We start from the raw sequence: 19,884 nt of genomic DNA, 5'->3' as shown, positions 1-19,884 counted from the left end.
ATTTTAATCACCATTTTTTTTTTTTTTGACAAAGGGAAAGTTCAGCAAAATTTTAATAACCACTGTTTTTGCAAAGATGATTACCTTTTCGTCACTTTTGGGAAATGGTCAAGTAAGGTAGACTCCCAAAATGCTGACCTTTTTGAGGATAACTATAACGCGGGGTGCGGAAAAAGATCTGCCTCACATGGTTTGGTTTAGTAAGGTACGCTATTTGAAGTTAGCTCATAACAAAAAAGTGGTCCCTTGGAAAAGTTTAACAATATAAAAAAGGAAGCGACGTGAAAAAAAAAAAAAAAAAAGGTGAGTGCGCACCGAAGCGGGGTGCTCAACGTGTCGTTATACATTTATTCCGACTAGGATATGTAATCATGAGAATGTACACATATGTTGACATGTAAAACATATGCAAGTTGTCCCTTTTTTTCCTTTTTCACATGGGCACCTTTTTCCGTGCACCTTAACCGTTTTTCTGTGTTTCTCTCTATTTGTCTTGTCTACGTATCGTTTGGGATGCACACGGTAGTGGTGGGAAAGAGGTGCGGAAGGGCACAAATGTGGTTGCCCCTGAATTAGCACGATAGTTGATTTAAAATGAGAAAATAGTTTAAGTGAATGTTGGTGTCAAAGGAGTTCACAAAAGGGGGGTGGCGCCCTCGCTATGACATGGCCTTCACGCCAAGGTGGCACTTACTCCTAACATCACACCGCTGCGCCGCGCCCAACTGGCCGGGGCGGGCCTCCCTCAAAAGTGCGAATTATTGTTAAACATGTCATACTTGTCGTACTGGGAACTGCTAGACATGTAGCTATTCTGAGGGGGCATGATGGACAAGTGGTTGTTGAGCGAGTAGGTGAATTGCCCAGACATGGAGTTGGCCGCAAAATCGTTTGGTGCAGATTTATTCATCTTCTTCTCCTTCTGCATGTCTTCGATTTGTTTCTTCATGACGTCGATCTGATTGGTGTAATCGCTGATAACTTGAATGAAGTATAACATGGCTTGGTCCCTAAATCCGCTGGTCCACACAATTTCTAATACATAGTCCGGCTTGAGTATATCATAACAAACGATCAGGCATGCACACAACGCTTCTTTATTTTTAATTTCGATGAAAAAATTTATTAAATCTTCCACGTAGGAATTATTCTTGGACACTCTTGCAATTTCGATTGCATCCTTATACTGTTCCTCTTTCTTAGAAAGATTAATAGCTTCTTTATATTTTTTATTTTTCTTGTAAAGCAGAGCTGCGATTCTTCTCATTTCTGAAAGTTTGTGATTCTCCAATTTGTTGATTAAATTCGTTTGGTTAAAATTGTCATATTCATCAATTGAGTTCCTCAAACTGATGTAATCATCATTTTGTAAATAAATTTCGTTTAGCGTTTCATTTACAGCAGTTATATTTTGCCCTTGGATATCTTCTAGATATTTTTGTATGAGAGGTAAATTGTTGGACTTCTTCAACGTTTGTACTAATCGATTGTTATCAATTTTGTTTTCCAAAATTTTTAACAAATTGTACAAATTTAATGGGTGCTCTTCTATATAAAAATCGATTACTTTGTGTATGATGTCACTGTTCGTGACTTTGTGAATCACTTGCATGAAGGTGTCTGGTGTGTAGGCAGTGGGCGAGTGTTTTATAATGGTGTCCACTGCTAAGTTGTACTCATCGTATGATATGTACAAATAAACAGCTTCTTTTAATAAGTATTCATTTTGGCAAACATCAATTAATTTCCTTGTGTTCATTTTGTTTGAGTAATTTCTTATGAATTCCATTAACTTCTCCGGTTTGTACTTGGCGTAGAGGATTCCTAACTCGGTGTAGATTCCCACGTGTGCTCTTTCATTGTTTAGTCCATTCTCCAGTAGACTCATTAACTCGTTTATGTATTTTTTTTTTTCATAAATATTGATAATTTCGTCCAGGTGGTCTGCATGCATGATTAACTGGAGTCCTGCCGTGTGTGCATGCTTTAGCTGCTTGTACTTAACACAAATAAAGTTTACTTCTTTCCACGTTTTGAGACTCTTCGCCTTTTTGGCTGCTTCTATGGCTAGCGAGTACTCCTTCAGCTTCAAATAACAGAAGGTTAGCTTCTGATTGTTGGGTATGTTGCTGTACAATATTTTGGCCACTTCATACTCTTGTTCTTTAAACAGTCTATCCCCTATTAGCTGCAAGTTGGCTGAATTCGTACAGCCAATAAATTTAGTCATTTCTGTTGTTTTTTTCAATTTCGCGTAGGCATACAGTAGCTCCGAATCTACTAACACGTCCTTTAGCAAATTTTGATCCCTCAGGGTGTTCAGATACGTTATTAAATGCTCGTAAAAATTATTCTCCTTGCATTTTGCTATAACTTCTTTGTACGCTTCTGGATTGTTCGATTTTACGAAACTGTCTATGGCGTCAATAATTTTGTTTATTTTTAGTTGTGCCTTTCCTAGAATGAACCACACATCGTTGTGGTTGCACTTTTGTGCGTATTCAATGGCTCTGTTTAGGTCATCTTCGTAGCTTTTCGCATCTAAGACAGGCTCCTGCGCATCCTGCGAATCAGACTCACCGAGCGCGCCGCTCACCTCGTTACTGCCGCCGAACAAATTGTCCGCCCGTTCTTGATAGCCGTAGCTTCTTCCCTCTCCCAACTGCTTCACATACTGGTCACTCTCGTTGTAGGCAGAAGAACTCGCTCGCGAAAATTCATTTGGATAAGCGCTTTTATTATTCACTTGCAGGATTTTATCTAACAACACGGAGATGGCTGACGTGTAACAATTAAACTTTTTATAAATAACAAAGGCTTCCTCCCTCAGCTTATAGTCATACGCAACGGACGCAATTTGCGGACCAGAAAAACTGTCAAGTCGGTTTATATATTCCATCACTTTTTTCGAATCCGATTTGATGGCTGTCAAGATTAGCAAGTTTTGTAAATTTTTATTATCACTAAATTCGCTGTTATGCAAAACGATTTTTTCTAGCAACTCAATTAATTCGCTACTTAGCTTTTTCTCAATAAAGGCTTTAACCGTTACGGTAATTTCATCTGCGTTATTAGATTCGATCAACGTCGAGCCGATGACCTGATCGATTACGTTTTTTCTATACTTGTTAGATTCATCTAGAACCTTTATCCACAATTCCATGGACTGTCTGGATACTAAATATTTGGCTTGCAGTTTGAATAAGCCATTTTTGCTGGTTATATGGATTAATTCCTCGTCGCACTCTCCGTTCGATTTCTCGTACACGGTATAGGCTAAATGGGGATCCAGATCTTCGCAATATTTTCCTATCAATTTTTTATCATAAAAATTGTTATTCTTTAGGAAATTCTCTGGATCTTTATTCAAGTCGATGTATATTTTGGCCAAAGCGTTATGCAGTTCAATATTTTCATATCCCTCATTGGATCTGCTTTCCAGCCAGGGTAACAGCAATTTTAACCTATTCCTCTTTTCTGCTATTTCGATTAGATTTCCTATATTGGAAATATTTTTTATATTGTTCAACAGATTGAGGAGGAAGTCTTCCGAGGCGTCCAGATCCAGGAGTACACCGATCACCTTGTGAGCATTATTTGGATTAACCTTAATTACGTACACTTCGATATATTTCAACAAGCTATTTTTATATAAATATTCCGCGAGCTCTTCAATATAGTTATGTATGTCACACACGTATATGAGTGGACGGGGATCCGATAATTTGCAGTCCTTTAAGAAGTTTTTAATTTGTTCTGGGTTGTACTTTGCATTTTTGTCTTTACAAATTCTGTCTAACTCTTGGATGTTGTTTATCTTGACACACGCCTCAATATATTTAAACATGATAAAATGTACATCTTCGATTTTCAGACTGGAGGAATTTTCCGCGTTGCTGTACTGCGATCCGATGTCAGATGCTAGCAGAATGGACGAAGTATCATCGTTCATGTTTCCATAGGATAGTTGGTCCGTCGTTTTGTTGGTTAAATTTGGCAAATGGGTCAGAATCGAACTAACGAAGTAGAAAATTCCTTCGTAGTTCTTATTCTCCTCAAATTTGTTGATAATTTTCTTGATACCTATTTTGTTATAGTACTGGACGCAGATCGAAATGACAACCTCCATATTTATTTTGTTCCCCTTCATGAAATCGAACAGGATATCTTGACACACACTGTCGCTTAACGTAGAAAAGTACTTCTTAATCCAGTCGATGGAAATCCCTCTATTGGGGATAGAGCCGTCCATATTGTGATTCATATTTGTGTTCTTTTGAAAGCACGACGATTTGGTGATCACCCTTTTTATGTCATTCAAATTGGTGTAGTTTTCTAGGGCCCTCTGAAATAATCCCTTCTCTTCACACAAATAGGCTATTCTATTCTTATCATAGTAGGTAAAAATATCCATTTGGAATAGAGTTTCTGCTACTTGTACATTGTTGTACAGGTTAAATTCAAACAACTTGGTTTGTAAATTTTTATGCTCCGGTTTATTGTCCTTCAGAAAGTCCAGCAGTATCGATGTGGCTTCTTGTAACTTCTTCTTACTCAACAAATAGTCAATAATATTGTTGATATCAAATGGGATATTATTTTCGCACAGAAATTTTACGTACTGTACTGCCACTTCGTTGTTACTACCTTTTCCCTGCCTGCTATCGTTTGTACTATTACTTCCATCGTTGAAGAAATCCATCGCTTCGTTCTTCGAGGAGCTACTTATATCAGTCATGCTCGAACTCGCGTCTTTCTCGTTACTGTACTGAGATTCGTAATTCACAATGACAATAAATATGCTGACAAAGTCGAAAGAGACCTGCTTAAAGTTGTTCAAATAGCTGAGGACATTATTAAACATGTTAAGAAGGCAGTAGGTGGAAATTATTTTATTGTGTGCTCCACACCTCAGGTAAATATTCAACGCTAGTCGCAAATCTAGCACTTTGACTAAGTCTCCCAATTCTTCCGAGCAGGTTAATTTGTCATCCTTTATCCATTTTTCCAGGTACTCCTTCTTTTTTTGCAAAACGACGGGTTTCACCAACTCGATCGATTCGTACGTGTTCAATTTGTCATACTCGAGCAGAACTGAAAAGTACAGAAGAAGCGGGGATAGCTGTCCCGATGCGTTCTTCATCGATTTGAAGCTGTTCAGTACTTGCTGTGTTCTTAAGGGGGGGATAATTCTAATGTCTACATTTTTTCTGGTCATAATCAAAACAGCTTCGGCAATTGAGCTGGAGTATTCCTCAAACGTTTTGGTGTTCTTCAGTAGGCATATAATTTTCGAGGCCTTCTTAAAATCCATTTCGTTAATGCATTTTTTGTAAGCACTTATGTAATCGCACCCTGGGTACCCATATTTTACGCACAAATTTTTTATAATTTTATCCTTACTATCAAAGTTGGACAATTTAATGTGGTTTATTAAATTGACGTAGTTAATGGTGATGTAGTAAATTTTTCCTTTTTTGTTCACCGCGTATATTCCTTCCCCATTTTTGCTATCACAGCAGGTGAAAATATTATCTTCGCTAATTTTTTCCTTCACAAGTTGGGTTAGTGTGCCTTCATCAAATATGTACACATAGCTGCACTTTGTGACAATGTATATCACCCCTTGCAAAGTGTTCAGGCTGATATAAATTGGGAAATCACTAATGTGCTCATTTATCAGATTAATTTCCTTCACAATTTTGTATGGCATGGTGCCCGCTTCCGTTTTACTGGTGTAAATATCCATCAAGTGAATTCTCGATACAGTAGAATTTTTCTTCTTTTCGATGAAACAGAAGAGCGGCTTTATCTCCCAATTATCAAAAATAAATGATCCAAAACATCCTATAAATCCTTCAATCGTTTGGTGCAACTTCTTATCACACGAGTAAAGTTGCATGTACCCATCGATGCTTTTTCCTTGATCCTGTGTAGATATGCCACACAAAATGCACCATTTCATGTCCTTATCTGTGGCATAGTATAAAATTTGAGAATTATTGTCAATGAATACTTGTGCCTTCTCGAAAACCTTCGTCAAGGTGTAATTTTCCTTATGCTTCTTACTATTGTGGATGTCTATGTTCCAATGGTATACATTCTTCTCACAGACAATGGCAATGGTGTCATTATTTATCCACTTCCAGTAATTCATGTACTCATTTAAATTTAAGGAGCATATTTTTTCCTTCGTTTCTATGTTAAAAACTTGTAAAAATATCGTGTTGACATTTTTTATCGTGCCTCTCAATGCTAATATGGGATCATTGGGGTGAATAATGACACTCTCTGCTTTCATATACTTCCGCGTGCTTATCTTATTTTGCAGGTTTATAACCACCACTTGGGTGTTCTCGTTCACATTTTCTTTAACGCATATAAATTTGTCTCCTTCGATGGATACATTGCCTAGACGAAACGACTCATTCTGGATGTCATACGCGGACAGACTATCTGCCACTGCGACAGATAAAGGGTTGCTGGGATTCATTCTTTCGACAAATTCGGGGGTCCTTTCGTTGCTGTATATCTCACGTGTTTAGGCATGTATTCACACGCGCGGAGGTCCTTCTGGGTGAAAGAACGGTGCGTCGCGGGGGATGACGGGGAAACTGACAGGGGTGGACCTCTCCCCGGGGTGCGAACAGTCGCAGAACTGGGAAAGGTGCGAAACCGCGTAAGCACAGTGAACCAGGTGAGTAATCTGAACGTGGAAAACGCTGATAAACACGCATCGGAAAACGCTAAGAACGTTATCACAATCAAGATATGCAAAAAAAAAAAAAGAAAAAACAAAATATGCATATGTGGTATACATATACACGCAATGCATATGGGGCCACTAACTGGCTTCTTTTTCCTTCCCTTCTGGAATGCCTGCGAAGATAAACTTCATGAGCAGAAAAAAGGAAAAAAAAAAAAAATTCACGCAAAACGCAATACGTAAAAAGTACACATATACGTTCATCCCATTTTTATAACTCGTTTTGAAATTCTGCGCACGAAAAAATGGGGGGGAAAATGGCGCCGTGCAACTGAGAAAAAGGGGAGGGCTTTTTTTCAGTGTTACCCACTTCGAAAACTATTTCGTTTGGCGATATCAAATCAAAAATTTACGAGTCATTTTGTGGTCCCCTTTTGGGTTTTCTCCCTTTACCCATGGGCGTACTAAATCAGAAAAAAGAAATTGCCTCCTTTTTTAGTACCCCTTTGCAATGGTGTTTAATTCCGTACATTCTATTCATGACTCATCGTTCGTCATTAATTTTATTTATTTATTTATTTATTTAATTTTTTTTTTTTTTGGCATACGATCTGAAATGGGAAAAATAAAAAAAACGAAACAAAAAAGTGTACACCCTTTCACCAATTTTAGAGGAATACAAAATAAAGAGCAAGTTTTTTACTCTTTTCCGTAAAAAGAATTAAAGCTTTTAAAGCGCTTTTAAAACGCGCCACGTTCAAATTGTTCAAATGGTGTACTCGCGGGGTGTTACGCTCGAACATATGCATATACACATATACGTTACGTGTGAATGTATATTAAGCATGACCAAACCATGTGCTTGTCCGCCTGCTCTTTGCCATTCCTTGAGAGCAGTGCAACTATTTCCTGTTGGGTGTGCTAACTCTGGCATTATTCGACGGAACAGAAGAAATTTTAAAAAAAGGTTAAGGGGCGCACACCTAAATAGGCGCATGGCATGTGTGCATACTTCTCCCAAGAGGATATATATTACCCCTTTCGTCATTGTACGTACATGCTATTTTAAAAAAAATGGCAACATATGGCGGAAAAAAGAAACGAATTTAAGAGCGCAAAAGTGACCAACGAAAAGGGAAAAAATCATTTTAATGCTTTAAAGTATACCCCTAAAAATAATTAACAACGCAAGTACAAATTTGCGCTTTAAATAAGAACTCCTGAAAGGGCCAATTAAAAGTAGTACTTATATAGACACCCTTTAAAGAAGTAGCCTGTGGAAAATGCACAAAAAGGAGAAATTATAAGGCCACATTAAAAATAGTCATCCACTTTCACCCCACGGATTTATTACGAATAGGTTTTCCATTTTGTATCCCACCGGTGTGTATGTTTGAGTATGCACAAATGCTCGTGTGTGTACATTAATCCCTTACGTGTTATGAGCCGAATTACACAACCCTAAGTGCATGCAAAAGAAAAAAACTTCCTTTCATGAGGAACCTTTCTAACTTGTCCAAAATGTAATGAGTTCATAACATTTTTAAAAAGGGCCCAGAACTACTAGGTGGCTAAACAGTATAGTCACGACAGTAGTCATGGCCACGTTGGGGCAGCAAAACTTTAGCAATTTTAAAGAAGTTCTTCATTTTATTTGAAAACAAAAAAAAAAAAAGTTGTAAGAATTCAAAATGATCGATACACGCGCACCCGAAAGATGCGCACAATCAAAATGACACAAACGAAGAGGAAAAGTGGGCCACAGGTACACACACAGGTAAATATATATATATGCACATTACGAATTCCGGCTTCCTCTTTTCCTATTAAAAATGCAACTTATGCAACAAATTAAAGATGAATGGAGTTAATTTTAAAATGAAAAAATTAATTTGCCGTGTATCCTAATCCTTTTAAAACACACGGCTTTAATTATGCGTCTCCTTTTCCCCTTAATTCGAACGCATGCACGAAGACATAAACAATGGGGAGCCATGAAGTCAGGCAGCATGGTTGCGCGACAGAACGCGATTGTACGCGTCAATGTGCAGCTTTATACAGCACTACGCGGCAGGGCAATTTATGCATAAAAAGAAGTCCCTACCTCCCCCAAATTAATCAAATAAACCTGCAATTCATCGCACGCCATTTTTTATACGTTCCCCTTAATTATTTTAAAAAAAGGGGAAAACAGACAAACATTTCCAGCGCAGTGTAAGATGCAAATTTTTTGAAACACATCAATTGTGTCTCCATAAAATGTAGCTTCATCCAACACTGTACAAATATACCGCCATAGGAAAATTTTGCACTTTACAAAAAAGATTTCCGCTTCCTTGAACACTCGTACGCCAACATTTTAATATATGTACACGTTTGTAAATCCTGAGAACTTTAAGTATGCCTTCTCGATTGAGTTTAAAAAAAAAAAAAAAAAAAAGGGAGAAACTGGTGAAGATGCACAATAGGGAGAATTAAACAGTGTCACGTTTGTCCTACAGTCTTTTGTTTTAAAAAAAAATTCATAATAACAGCGCGATAGCATATTCGAAATAGTTTCACCTCGCATAGTTGTTCAATATTGCTTCCCTTTTTATTCCACCATTTTGTCTTCCCCCACGAGTCCATCTATCTCATCGTTTATTTTGTCCTCAATTTTGGTACTTGCGTTGGGTTTGCTCTCGATTTTTGGACCCTCTTCCAGGTTCACCTCAGTGGCTATATCTCCATTTGCCTTTTCATCACAGTTTAGTCTCTCTCTTAACCTCGTCTCGTTGTTTACACTTCCGAGGGGATTATCCGCACCTAACCTTGTCTCATCCTTTACACTTCCAGTGGTTTTTTTTTGCCCTAACCTTGTCTCATTTACACTTCTAGCCGAGTTTTCCCTCCTTTTTAATTCGCCCCCCAAGGCGTATCCATGCGGCACATTTTCCCCCTTTGCATCAACGCCATTCCCGTTTTCATTTAAACCTTGTGCATTTTCTGCCCCACCGTTATTTTTCCCCAATCCGGTATTCGTGATAGGCGTATCTTTCTTGTTGCACAAACGGATCGTTGGCTCACATTGTACTTTGTCTACATCCGAGTCCCCCCTTTTGATGAAAGCCCTATTCTGTATGTCCTGCATTAATTTAGTCCTCAGCTGAAACATGGAACTCTTGGCGTTATCATTTTTTCTGACTATACCAATGCAGCTTTGGATTCTATTAATTTTTATCTTCCCATTTTCTTTCTCACTCTCTTTTGTTGCACCTTGTTCTTTCGTTACTGCTTCTTTACTTATTGGGGTATAATTTTTAGAGCTGGGCAAATTTTTATTTTTTTTTTTTCCAAAAAAGGTGTAATATTCATCTAGTAAATTTTCATCATTTAGCATTATGGAAAACTTTTTGGGATTGGCCAAGATGTCTTTGTAACATTTGGTAAAATTATCCACAATAGAGGATAATATAATAAATATGCTTTCGAGGTTTGCACTTTTTGACATATCTTCCCCCAGGTAGGTACCCAACTGCTGCACAGATTTTTTCGTTTCTTCGTATCTCTTTTGCGCATTGGCATACTTCGTTTCGCTGTCTTGTAAAATATTTTTCATTTTTTCTTTAAAAACATCTTCATAGGTACATTTCAACTGCTCTCTGATGTAATTTATTTCTTTATCGAGTGAAGCTAGCAGAATATCTACCGTTTCGGACGACATTTTGGACGCGACTGAAACGGAGTTTAGGTCATTTTCTAGAAGGTTCATATTTAAATTTGGTAAATAGGTACAAAGACTAACAGTGATATAGTGCAACGAGGTGATGCTATTATCTATGGACGATTTAAATTCTGTTAGCTTCAACACTGATGATAAGGTAAACCCTAGGGCGACTAAATCTTCATTGTCATTAACACCATAGTTGACATAATTGCCCCATTTGAGAACGGCCTTCAGCAAAGACCTCAAGCGTATGCTTGATCGTACTTCCTTCACAGCTTTGTCATAAGTATCCAAATCTTTGTTTATTTCATTCATCATTTTTTCATATTTTAGTGAAAATAAACAAATTTCTACCTTACATTGACATTTGTCCATATAAACAAATGGAATTAGCTTCCTTTCAACATCTCTGAAATTTTCTTCTTTCACATTTTCATGTTCCAGTTTTTGTAAAATACTATCACTTTCTTCCTTCGTTGGTAAAATGTGCAATACCTTTTGCAAAAACTCTGTATTCATATTTTCAAGGTCAAATACGCTTATCTTCTGCACAATTTCTTGGGTACTCATAGGAAATCGTAACAAAATTCCGATGTTCTGAGCTCTTGTTCTATCCAAAACGGTTATTAATTTTTCTTCGCTGCTTTTTTTCTTCTCTTCTGTGATTTTTTTTACAATTTTCTTTTCTCCTTTTACTCGAGCGAATAATTTGTGAACAGCTTTTGTGTCGATCAGATTATACTTTGCTTCCTGACTTTTTATTTCATTAAAAACGGTTCCTTCAATTTTGTGTGTTGGTAATAGTTGCCAGTGTAGTTTAATTCCTAGGGGTCTTTTTTCTTGGATTTTCACGTACTTTTTCGGTGCAAAATTCATTGCGCATTTTTTCATTCCCATTTTGGCTTTTTCTCCCATTTTGCCTTTACTTAACATAAATGGGGGTGGGGGAGGAGGAGGGCCTGGCATTTTCTTCCCCATTTTTTTGGGCACCCCTGGTTTGGCGCTACTTTCTTTTTTTGTGTCCCCTCCTGATTCTTTCCCCTCCGCCGTCGCTTTCGAAGGGGGTCTTTTCTGTAGCGCGGGTGGCAACGGGGGCGGCGGTCTTTTTTCCTTCGCTTTTTTGAGGAGCGCCTCCACGGCCTTTGCCTTCGTTTGACCCTCGCTCGCCGGTTGCTTGACCAGTTCCTTGGCCAGTGGCTTGGTCAGTTCCTTGGCTGCTAGCTCGGGGGGGTTCACTACCACGCTTGGGTCCATTTTGGCGTCAATTTTTTGGTCCATTTTCTCTCCCATTTTTATCTCCATTTTCTGACCCAATTTGACCTCCACTTTTTCCCCCGCGGGCACCCCCCCCTTCGAGATAGAAACGAGGGGGGGCTCTACGAGGGACGTGGAATACCTAGACATAGTGGACCTATCACTTTCGATACTCAACGTGGACTCAACGCTGTTCTTTTTCATAATCATTTGGTCATACATTTTTTCCAAATCGTTTATTAGGCAATCTTTATTAGTGGCCTTGTCCAGGGTGGCGTTTTGATTTTTATGAGATTCCTCCTTCAAACTTAAGCCACTCATTGCACGTGTAAAATGTCCTGAATCATCCACAGGTTCAATGAGCAGAAGAGGCATTTTTTCGTATGTACCTAACTCGTTCGTGTCCTTTACTTTTAATTTTACCAATTCTCCACTGGGCAATTTTGCGTAAAAATAATTACTTTCTTCTATTTTTTTTAATATATCACTTTTTGTGCTAGGCTGTTCTATCGCTTTTAATGGTTCGTCTTTTTCCACCATGCTTTTCAGAAAACTTTCATTGTCCTCTATAGTTTTTTCTTTATGTGCCTGGACTTTTTCCTTTTCGTTTTTTCTGAAATCTGGTTGCTCTTTCAATTTTGCAAAATTTGTTTCTTCCCTTATTTGGTGGTATGTCTTGTTGATTTCCAGCTTGGCAATTTTTATTCCGTCTATGTTTGTGATCACTTCGGAGCGTCCCTCGTTTTGCATCCTATGCGTCGCGGGTTCCTTGGGTTTGGCCTGACTTGGGGCTTCATTTGGTTCGCCGCGTGTAACTTCATTTTGTGTATCAATTTTTGCTTCACTTGCTTCTTCCCTTTTTCTCTCCCTTTTTGCCCCACTCATCGAACTCACCGCCTCGATTTCTCTGTAGGGATGCAGCTCCTTCAGGTGCACGATCTTCCCAGGGTCCCTCGTCCATTCGAACGTCTCCTCCAAGCGATGGAGCGAGCTCACTCTCCTACACGATTCTTTCGAAAGTACCACTTCAACTTCCTCATCTTCCGCTACCTGTTCGTACTCCTTAAACAGATTTGAACTGTCATCCAATTTTTCGTACACGTCCACGTGTGTACAACTGACATTTGTGCTGTCTAAATGATTTACATGTTTTGCTAACTCAGTGGGTGTTTTTATGCCTACACCATGGGGGGCGATTTTTTTAAACTCTTCCCTAAATTCTGGGAGCTCGTTCAAAGTTGAGGAGTATCTAATGGAACTTTTTTTTTTTAAGATGTTAATTCCCCATATGGAGACAATAAAATTGAGAGACTTACTCAAATCATTGTTGCACAACTTTAGGGAAAAATAAATTTTCAAATTCGACAAATGAGTTATTTTTTTTAAATAATGTACCAGAGGGATGTTTACCTTCAAAACATGATTCTTCACAAAATTGTACATACTCTCTGTCGGGTTGGTAATTACTTCATATTGTCTCTGTAAATAATCCTTTAAGGAAATTAAATTTGAAAACGATCTTTTGGAGGACAACAAAGAACATACGTTTTGTTTTATTAAAGAATATTTGTCTTCTCTATTTTTAAAACCGAAGAGGGACGTTAACAGTTGCGTTATGTTCGTAGCGTTGTATTTTATTTTGGGCTCCTTTTCGCTGAAAATTGAGTAGCCACTATAATTTATCTTCGAATGGAAATCCATTTGTTTGCTATTGCTAAAGTTTGACTTATTCCTCTGTTCCCTCTGCTCTGGTGGTGAGTAACGCGCGTGTTCTCTACGTTGCTGTGGTGTCCGTTTTGTTTCTCCCCTGTGATGGGTGGTCTCGTTTGGCTCGTCCTCCTTATCACTGCGATGTTCGCATCGCTGTTCTATGCACTCTTCATCGTCCTCTCCTTCTTCTTCTTCTTCTTCTTCTTCTTCATCCTCCTCATCGTCGTCTACTTTTCCCATTTCCTCCCTTCTGCACTTCATCACATTGTGGCCGCTTCTTCCCTTCCTCCATTTGGTTTTTCCCTCCTCCTCTCCTTCATCTGAATCATCTTCTCTCCCTCCCTTTGTCCTCCTTCTGCCCTTTCCCCTGACGCTTGTCTCTTCCCCATTGCAGCTTCCCACATCAGAGGCCGAAATGGTAGTTCCACTAGCTCGCAGACCATACACAACATGCTCCGAATCATTCGACTCGAAGGATTTATTTTTTTCGAAAATTCTCAACGATTTCAAATCTTCCATTTTGTTATGACTCTTTAAATTTCTTTTGTACGCTTTCATACAGTCATTTCTATTAGCGGAGTCCAAAATGATGGACAATTTCATGCCATCCGGAATGTAGCTTTCGTAGTTGCTGTTAATGTCCATGTCTTCTTTCCTTATGTGAAGGATTTCGGATGAGGCCTTCTTTAAAAAACCAGTATGGAAAGAATAAGAACTTGAAAATCCTTTATGAAATTTTTCTATATTTTTGTGTCCAATTAGTATGAGAATATCTCCACATATGATGTGTTCTTTGGTATTCCCTTCAGCGTCATGTGTGAAATCGATTGTCACATATTTTTTTTTGTTCTTCTCGTACGACGACACGATGTTGTAACTTAGGTTGTTACATTTTAAAAAGTATTCATATCCTGATTTCGCACAAGATGCTCCTTTATTTCTATCTTCCCCTTTTTTCTGGTTCTTTTTTCTATTCTTCCTTAAAAAATCGTAAATTTTTTTTTCCTTCCATTTGGTGTCTTTCTTATGTTCCGCTTCTCCTATTTTGGGCACATCACAACTGTGTTTCTTTATCACGGGCGAGAGCGGTTCATTCGATTCGGCCGATCTCTTCGTCTTCTTTTGTGGAAAAAATGTGCACGATTTCGTCTTCATTTTCTCCTTCGTCTTTATCTTCACTTTTGTGTTCACTTGCGCGTTGGTAGTTTTCTTCCCTTTGGACCTTTCCCTTTGAATATTTCTACTGCCTGCAATGCCCTCATTTTTGTATCTGTACACGTGATCTACCGATGTTGGTTTGGACGAAACTGAACTGAGTGATCTGGGAGAATAGTACTTCCCCTCATGCTGTCTTATTTTGTGTGTGATGGGGCCATTTCCTCTGCGGAGGTCGAACGGAAGGTGCTCAGCGAATCCTCCTTCTCCCTTCCCCGGTTTGGCCTCCAGACTTCGTTCATAGTCTGGCCCAATAGACGAATTGACCGAGTTGGACAGATTCGATCGATTCCGCGAAATTGACCGATTTGATTGATTCACTGTATTAAATGACTCCCCCTCGCAGCTGTCACTGCACCCATTTGAGCCGTTCCTTAATCTATAAGAAGAAGATGTCCTCCTCAATTTATTTCTCAGGCACGCAGTTGGTTCATAGCTCCTATCTATAAAAATGCTGTCAGCGGTGAGATGACCCTTTGGTACTTTTAACCTGCTAGGGGATCTACTTTCTCCGTATGGAATGTTATCCGTGCTTGATTTTCTACCCATGGGTTTATATACTCCACATATATTGCCATTTCCGTTTTTTACGCTAGCTGGGGGGAGGATCATCTCGTTGGAGTAATCACTGCTATCCCTTCCCTTCAAGGGATCATTCGAATCGCGTTCATTTGGGTTTCCTCGTTTTAGCTTCCCCTCCACGGAAGAGTCCCTGTAAAAGGTTTCATCTTCACGGAGGCCTTCTCCCTTTGATTCTTCATTCTGCGTGTAGTCCTCATTCGACTCACCAACCTCGGTGCATTCGCTAGGGTTGCTGTATTGGTCATCACGTTGGTTTCCACTCTGGTTTTCACTTCCTTTACCACCTTGTTTACCGCCTTGTTTACCGCCTTGTTTACCGCCTTGTTTACCGCCTTGTTTACCACCGTGTTTACCACCTTGCTCAACACTTGGTTCGCCGCTTCCGCTTGTACCCTCGCCCGTGGACCCCTCCTCCCCAGCGGTGTCGCAGTCACAATCGGACAAAACGTCCAGGTGAAATTCCTGATTATCTTTGTAAATAATCTCATACACCTCGACCGAAACGGAGCACATGACGTAGTCGCTAAAAACAATGCTCTTCAACTTAAAGGGCACATTTTCCACTTTTTTATTTTTATTTTTCATTAACTCATAAATGTAAAAAAAATATCTTTTGTGAGAAGATTTCCAGTAATCAAATGGAATCCAAAAGTGGTGGTCCTTTACTTTATTGTTACTTTTGTAATTTTCTCTGTTTGTTAGATCAAATCCCCAGGAGTTTGAAAATTTGGTCTTCTTCCTGTTCTGTGAACCTGCCATCTCATTATCGTATTCTGCACTTTTTCCGCTCAAATTTAATGTATGGTATTGCATTTTGTTAAACTCATTCACGTGGTTACGTGATTTATATTCGTTCGTGGCGAAAGTCATATCACCTCCGTTAAAATGGTTGTCATATGTGGGGTAATCATCGCTGTTGTAGTTACTAAAATTGTAGATATTCACCGAATCCGAGATTTCTCTTTTCTTCGTGTAGGAATTTTTCTCGATGGAGTTATCCTTATAACTGTTGCTGCGAAGGGCGGTGTCCTCCTCATTGTCATATTTGCGCCCACTTCTCTCATATTTGTCTCTTTGCAGATTTGTCGTTCTGTTATGAGGTAAGATGCGAGAATGCCCCCCCCTTCGTGCCTTGGCTCTCCCTAACATGTTACACGTGTCATCCGATTTTTCCCCGTTTGAAAGAGTCTCATATTTGTTTCCAAAATAGTTTGAAGTAATATTCGTGTTGATGTTATCCTCTTCATTCTCCTTATCACTGTTACTTATTTTCGACGACTTGTAGAGGATTTCTTGAATTTGGGAAAAGGTTAAAGTGTTATCTATGACTAGCATGACACAAGAGAAAATTAACAAAATGAAGGAGCTAATTTTATGGTAATTAATAATCGCAAAGTTGTCTTTTTTGTTAAAGTTTAGCCAAAATAGGATTGAGCTGCAGATGCTTAAAATGTATTTCAAATTGGGGTACTCCTTTTCTCCAAAGCTATAATCCATAATTTGTGAGTCGAAAAAATTTTCATATTCCTGTTCTAGGGTTAAGCTACTTCCATGAACATCCCATATGACATACGATTGATAAAACATGGCATTGGGAGATTTTCCAAAGGTGCTTAAATCGTAGTAACACTCATTTACCTTAATTAAATTTCTGTATTGAAAATTTTTGGGATTCTTTTTTATGTCTACCTTCTTTAACAAGTAATCTATATTTGCAAAAACATTTTTGTTGTACAGCTCTAACCCTTTGTAGTAATAATTAATAGGGGGGTCATTCAGATATTCACTCGAAATTCTCTCCAGCACTTTTATGTAATTGGACAAATGGTACACATTGTTGATTTGTAGCTCTACATTCTTGGGTAATCTCCACGGTTTTTTCATGACTAGCAATCTTTTTGATATTTGGAACAAGTACGTTTTTGTGTACTTGTGCCTGATCTCGTCTGGCACCAGCATGTAGTTCGTTAAATTCAGTCCCGTCATTGGATTGTGCTTGCTGTCTCGAGGAGGGTTGCGGCTCCTGCCTTTGTTGTTGAGCGTGATCACCTTTTCGCGCATACTCTCGCGCATACTCCCGCGCATACTCTCGCGCATACTCCCGCGCATACTCTCGCGTATACTCTCGCGTATACTCCCGCGCATACTCTCTCGTATACTCTCGCTTCCGTTCCCACTTCCGTTCCCGCTTCCGTTCCGGCTTCCACTCTGGCTTCCACTTTGACTTCCACTCTGGCTTCTGATGTCCTGTCTGCTCTCACTTCTCTTTTCATTTCCAAAATGGTCGAACATGATGTCGCCCCCTTCGTTCACGTTATCATCCGATATGTCCTTCTGGACGAAGTTTTTGAAGCACACCACGTTCTCATCGTCCTCTTGGAAATTCTCAATGTTCCAAAGGGTTTCCTTTGCAACTCTTTTTATCCTGCTAAAGGAGTCGATTCGCCTGGCCTCCATTCCGCCAACAGGTTGGTGATAAATTGCGTTCATTCCATATCGTCTCTCTTCTTCCTCCTTCTCTTTTTCATTTGCGTTGCCCCTCTGATCTTTCTTTTCTGTTGTTCCTTTTGCGTTTCTTTCGAGGTGATTTTTCATGCTAAATGTTTTTCATGTGATTTTTTTTCTTTGGCATGGAAAATTGTCATCATAAGAGTTCTTGCGGAGGGGTGTTACTGGAAGCATTGAATCTTGAGTGGTCCGAAACTCGAATGGTCCTCAATTCGATAGTTACACTACGCAGTTGTTACTCTGCTTGGTTGCGCAATCGTCTCCTCACCTCGTTTGCGCTATAGCATTATTGGCTTTAAATAATGCTACTCTGCAGTGTGTTTTTTCTTGCAATTTTGCCAAGCGCTTCCTTTCGCACACTGTTTTTCGTGTATCTATTTCCTCCCTTCTTTTGCTTTGTTCCACCCTTTTTTGTGCGACCTTTGGGTAGCGTAAAGCGTTGCTCCTTATTGCTCCTGTGATATTACGCCCTTATCGATTTGGATTTTAATATTTCACTTGAACGGCTTTCAACGCAAAAAAAAAAAAAAAAACTATTCATGATCCTGTGACCACTTCGATTGGGCTGGAAAATCGCTTAACATAGGGACAAAGCAGAATTGCTTCTTTGAACTGGAAGGGGGGTAATACATTCGTGACTTCGTACACATGCATACATAAATGTATATACTCTTTTGGAGAAAAAACAAACAACGTTTTTTTTTAGCCGAACAAATTTGCCATTTATTTGAATAGTTTACACGCGTAACTGTTCAAGCAAGTGTTTTTTTATTTTCAATTTTGATAAAAATGTGTTTTGCTTTAAGACATGTACACGTGGGGTGGTTCAAGGATGGGAAGAGCGGGTGGTTGGTGCGTGACCGAATAGCAAAGCAAAGGGAAAAGAAAAAGTAAAAAAAAAAAAAAGGCAACGTTCAAAATAAAGGATACAGCGAAATAGTACACAAAATTGTAAATACTCCCGAACGTAGCGAAGCAAACTGTGACATGTGCACATAAACACGAAAGGGCATTGCCGAAACGGACGAATGAATAGGGAAAAAAAAAAAAAAAAAAAGACCACATAACGAAGGCGCAAAATTTAATAAGCATTAAAACACAAATGACAAAAACGGCAAATATTCTTGTGAAGGTATTTTTGCCATTGCTTTCGCATAAATTATGACATATGGCAAAAATAATGTAGGGAAACGAATGCATAAAATCGTGAAGCTCATTTGTGAGAAGAAAATTGCGACGGAGTTGCAGCAAGTTTTCCGTCAAATGGAAAAAAAATAAAGTGGCATTCCCTATACAACAAACGAGCAAGCGAACAAACCAGCCAACAAACAAACAGGTTAATCAGATTAATCAGATTAAACAGATTAAACAGATTAAACAGATTAAACAGATTAAAACAGCATAAACAAACAGATGCGCAAACAAAACGAACAAATTGTGAACATTGTGGTCGTACCAAAATGCCCCTGAACAGAAAATAAAAAAAAAAATGGCAACCGTGGGTACATTTGGTAACAGAAATTTTACAAAGTTGTCAAGTACGCAGGCAGCGGTAAATGACGATACGTATACGTGTGAAAACATGTAGGTATGGCTACGTATGTGTGTATGTAATTGTGCATATTTATACATACAAAATGTGTGCCATATCGAGGTTACTTGCAATTTTGAGCTAACTTCGATATGGTGGCTATCTCTTCCGAGTGGTTAAAAGGTACACACTTAATGCCAGTAAAAATGTAACACTTTTTACGCTTTCACGTATTTATTTTATTTTTATTTTTTTTTTAAACAAATGAGAGAAAAAAGACGGACGCAAAGGAGGGTCATGTACGCTTATTTCTCCCCCCCTTTCGCGCATCCTTCAAATTTGTTCCCAAAAAAGTTCTGAGGATGCAAAAATTGGCATAAACAAAAAAAAATAAAATAAAAACAAACGAAACGATAAGAAGCAAAATGTGAAGTAGAATTTAAGTCACAAAACGTTGACCATTTTGCAGTTTTTTTTTCGCACGCGAAATGTTATAAAACATCGCAAAAATTAATGCTACAAGCCCGCCAATATTTAAAGCGACATGACACCAGCCAAACTGAGTAACAGTGTAAAAAAAGTTGTGTTTTTCGCTTTACACGTAAATGCGTATATATACACATAATACCCATCCATAAAAAGGCATAACGCGTGACACTTACAAAAAAAAAA

General features: G+C 38.7%; 2 protein-coding genes across 2 annotated transcripts; both read right to left on the bottom strand.

The window, feature by feature from the left end:
- Positions 1-745: 745 nt before the first annotated feature.
- PCYB_144540 (clathrin heavy chain) lies at positions 746-7,238 on the bottom strand (the record flags this gene model as incomplete). The annotated part of the gene is made up of 4 exons (XM_004224925.1): positions 746-6,456; positions 6,850-6,892; positions 6,965-6,997; positions 7,209-7,238. 4 exons carry the CDS (start codon positions 7,236-7,238, stop codon positions 746-748), a joined length of 5,817 nt encoding a protein of 1,938 aa, XP_004224973.1.
- A 2,061-nt stretch (positions 7,239-9,299) lies between these two features.
- On the bottom strand, positions 9,300-17,768 carry PCYB_144530 (formin 2; the record flags this gene model as incomplete). Its single annotated transcript, XM_004224924.1, has 2 exons — positions 9,300-16,263; positions 16,321-17,768. The coding sequence occupies 2 exons, from the start codon at positions 17,766-17,768 to the stop codon at positions 9,300-9,302; spliced, it is 8,412 nt and encodes a 2,803-aa protein (XP_004224972.1).
- Positions 17,769-19,884: the final 2,116 nt, after the last annotated feature.

The sequence above is a fragment of the Plasmodium cynomolgi genome, chromosome 14 (genome assembly GCF_000321355.1).
Source record: "Plasmodium cynomolgi strain B DNA, chromosome 14, whole genome shotgun sequence".
In the NCBI taxonomy this organism is placed as follows: domain Eukaryota; phylum Apicomplexa; class Aconoidasida; order Haemosporida; family Plasmodiidae; genus Plasmodium; species Plasmodium cynomolgi.
This window is presented reverse-complemented; position numbering and strand designations above follow the sequence as displayed.